General features: G+C 36.7%; 1 protein-coding gene across 2 annotated transcripts in view; it reads left to right on the forward strand.

Moving 5' to 3' along the window:
- ST3GAL6 (ST3 beta-galactoside alpha-2,3-sialyltransferase 6) overlaps positions 1 to 3410 on the forward strand; it is a 31485-nt gene that overhangs the window by 2032 nt on the left and 26043 nt on the right. For both annotated transcript variants that reach the window (XM_008592276.1, XM_008592275.1), the window contains exon 2: positions 2067 to 2144. In XM_008592276.1, coding sequence (XP_008590498.1) covers positions 2067 to 2144 — 78 coding nt within the window. The remainder of the gene's footprint in view (positions 1 to 2066; positions 2145 to 3410) is intronic.

A 3410-nucleotide genomic window follows, 5' to 3' on the forward strand; every position in this document is an offset into this window, starting at 1 on the left:
GAAAAAGACAAAAGACAAAAAAAAAAAAAAAAGAGATTGTTGATAAAATATAGACACTATGTATGGCTTCCTTTGTTTAAAAATATATGGTGAATGATTATATATATATATATATATATAAATAAATCTTTTGAAATGGCTTTGACTTGAAATATCACATAAAAAACTTGAAAGAGGCACAGATAATTTTACTGCAGGGAAAACCTCTATAAAAAGCTTTTTACCCCTCTCCCTATTGTCAGTCCTTTGGCTAGGAATAAAGTTTTGATGATCTTTAAATCCTGAATGGGTGCTAGTACGTAATTATGTCAAAATAAATCACATGACAACTTCCTGTCTTAGACAAAGTCAGTATTTTTTGTCAGTGTTGCAAGTAGATACTAGATCATGTTTCTAGATTGTGCTTACTGGATTAAAAAAAAATGGATCCTTCTGCATTTCATTTCCTCACTGGTTAATTGAGGAATTATTATAATGTATTTTACAGAAGGAAGTTAGGCAAATGGCCACTGGAAAAAACCCAGTGCCAGGTGGGTGGGTTTGACCCTAAAGTTTGAGGCTTTGGACCTAAATTTCAGGCTAGAGAACTCTGAAGTGTGATTATACACTAAATAAGGATTATACCATAGGGATCTATCCCTCCATCTTTGTCACATCCTGTCTGTGTCCCACACTTAGTAGTAGAAGATAAAAATAGAAGAGAAACCAAAAAGCTTACTAGACTGCTACTTTCCTGCAAATCCTATTGCTGGTCATAGGGAAAGTGATAATGAAGATAATGAAAAGGGTCTGAATTCAGCCCAGTCTTTTGTCATCAGGATCTGAGGAGTGCCCATGTCACTCCAGTCACAGAAAATACTATGGGAAATTACCTCAGATGGGTGTTTATTCAGTGAACTTACTTCCTTAAAACGATTTAAGATTAGATAATTGTCTTTTTTTTGAAAAGCCACCCAAAGTTTGTCATCACAGTATCCTAAAACAGTTTTCTGTTTTAATGACCTTAGAAATCAAATAATATCTTATACCTCATTTTGTCCTCCGAATATAATTCAGCTTTTATGGCCTGGTCTGCCATATTATATATAATACAGGTACATCCTTAGGTATAAAGCAAGGGTCCCTTGCTATTTGTTGGATTCACAAAAGATGTTTCACTGCATAAGGACTTTATTAGCCACATAGTTCAGAAACCTGAGTTCTAACTATGGGGGTTTTGCACCAAAAAAAAAAAAATGGAAATTGTGTCTGTCCATGAAGGATTTAGGCAATTTCCTTCAGTTTGAATCCTGCTGATTACAGAAGAAAATTGATTTGTTTTCTTTTTATATTAACTCATTACATAACTTATGATTATTAGTAATTTCTTTTATTAGGTTGTTTTCCTCTTTCCTCGTGAATTCTGGACCCTATCACACATACGCACCTCACCCTCTTCATTTATTTTCATTGTTGTGCTCTGTCATGTTTCACGATACCCTTTTAAATTGTGGAGACAAGTACTCCATTCAGGAGACATACAAGCGTCCCACCTGTGCCAAGAATAGAGGAGAGTTAGAGAAGACTCTCAGTAGTGTCATTTGTGGAGTTCCCAGGATGACAAGGCAAGGGTCTGTGAAAGCTGCTCAGGTCAGGTGTTTCTGTGGTGTTTGCTGCCAGGAAGTGTCCTCAGTTGTGGCATGGAGGACCTAGATAGCTGTGTGCGCTCGGGGTAAGTTTGGTTTCTCAGGCTTTCTGGGGCTTCTAAAAAGCAAGCCTGGTTATGGCCTCCACGGTACAGTAATCCTAGCCCTTCCGTGAGGGTCCCTGGAATCACGGCTCTATGAATCACTTCCAGGTCACTAGTCACCTCAGCCTTTCCACTCTCCCTTGTTTTACATCCACAAATCCTCAAATGTGTGCACAACTTGGATAAGGTATTTTTAAACTTCAGGGGCTTCCGGGAGGATTTTTATTCCCTGCCTGATAAACCTCTCAGTGGGGCACCGAGTAGGTTCCCAGGGCATTTGCTTCCCTCTGGGTGGCTGCCCGGTTCTGGATTCTGACTGAAAATTTTTGTCTCATAGGGTGCCACCTGTGGAAATGAAGCGGAGAAATAAGATCCAGCCTTGTTTATCAAAGCCAGCTTTTGCCTCTCTCCTGAGGTAAAAATATACAAAAAACTGTGACATACAAAAATGNCCGTATAAAGTGGACACTCCTTATTTGAGGAAGAGCTTGAATATCCTGTCTCTTTTTTGTGCTTTTAGTCAGAGCTCTGCATGTATTTTAAGAAAAGGCATTGAAGAACTCAATCAAACCAGTATTCTTTTCACACAGGTGAGATTAGAGAGGCCTATTTGTGTTCAATTATAAAAAACTGAACTGTTCTTTAGGGTTTTATTTTTCCCACTTGTTGTTCCCATGTTATTTTTCACCCTTATCATTTTGTGTTTTCTTCTCCCTTGCCTCTAGGTTAAACTTTATGATTAGACATTTTCCTTGACNTGACTTTTAATGAACCACACGGAATGCAAATAATGATTAATCTACATAGGATGTAAATAATGATTGTTCATTGTGGTTGTCAGAACTTGTATAGAATTTACTCTTTTATCCACAAATGCTCTTTTCCTCTGTCATCTCGACTTTGACAGATCACTGGTCAAAATGCTTCCAGATAATAAGAAATAAATTACAGTCTGGTCTAGACATGTTTAATTGTGTAAAACAGGTACAAGCTATTCAGCATGTTTTTCACTAAACATCAAGAATTCATATTTTCTTTTCTTCCTGTTTTCTTTTATTATATTACTGCTCCTTTCCATTTCTGGTTCTTAACCCATTTGGGCTATAGATCCTTTAAAATCAGTCAGTTCTCTGGAAAACTGCAGATACATAAATCTTTTTTTGCATATGATTGCAGGCGAATCAAGGCTACTTGTAGTCTGTCCATAAATGTGTGTACAGTTAGGGCCACTGTAAGCTAGAAGAACGTTTCTAAACTTTTTTGACCATGACTCTTTGGAAGAAATANGCCACTGTAAGCTAGAAGAACGTTTCTAAACTTTTTTGACCATGACTCTTTGGAAGAAATATATTTTGCTTTGGATAAAACCTAGTACACACATATTTATAAGAAAAATAAGAATTTTTACCCATACTCTTCCAACTATGCTGTGTTCTTTTCTATTCACTTTTTAAAAATATGCTGATCATGACTCAGAATTGATTTCATAAGCCACCTATGTGTTGAACAGTGCAGTTTAAGATGCTGCTCTAGAATCAAGATACTCTATAACCTGAGTGAAAAAAAAAATAGATATTTCCTTTTTGAGAAAACCCAAAAGAAATAAAGTATTTATGTAGAATGGCCCAGCAGGTGTTTCTCCAGTTTAAATGACAAGTAGATCTTCATTTGTCATCTGAGC

The sequence above is a fragment of the Galeopterus variegatus genome, unplaced genomic scaffold (genome assembly GCF_000696425.1).
Source record: "Galeopterus variegatus unplaced genomic scaffold, G_variegatus-3.0.2 Scaffold7729, whole genome shotgun sequence".
In the NCBI taxonomy this organism is placed as follows: Eukaryota; Metazoa; Chordata; class Mammalia; order Dermoptera; family Cynocephalidae; genus Galeopterus; species Galeopterus variegatus.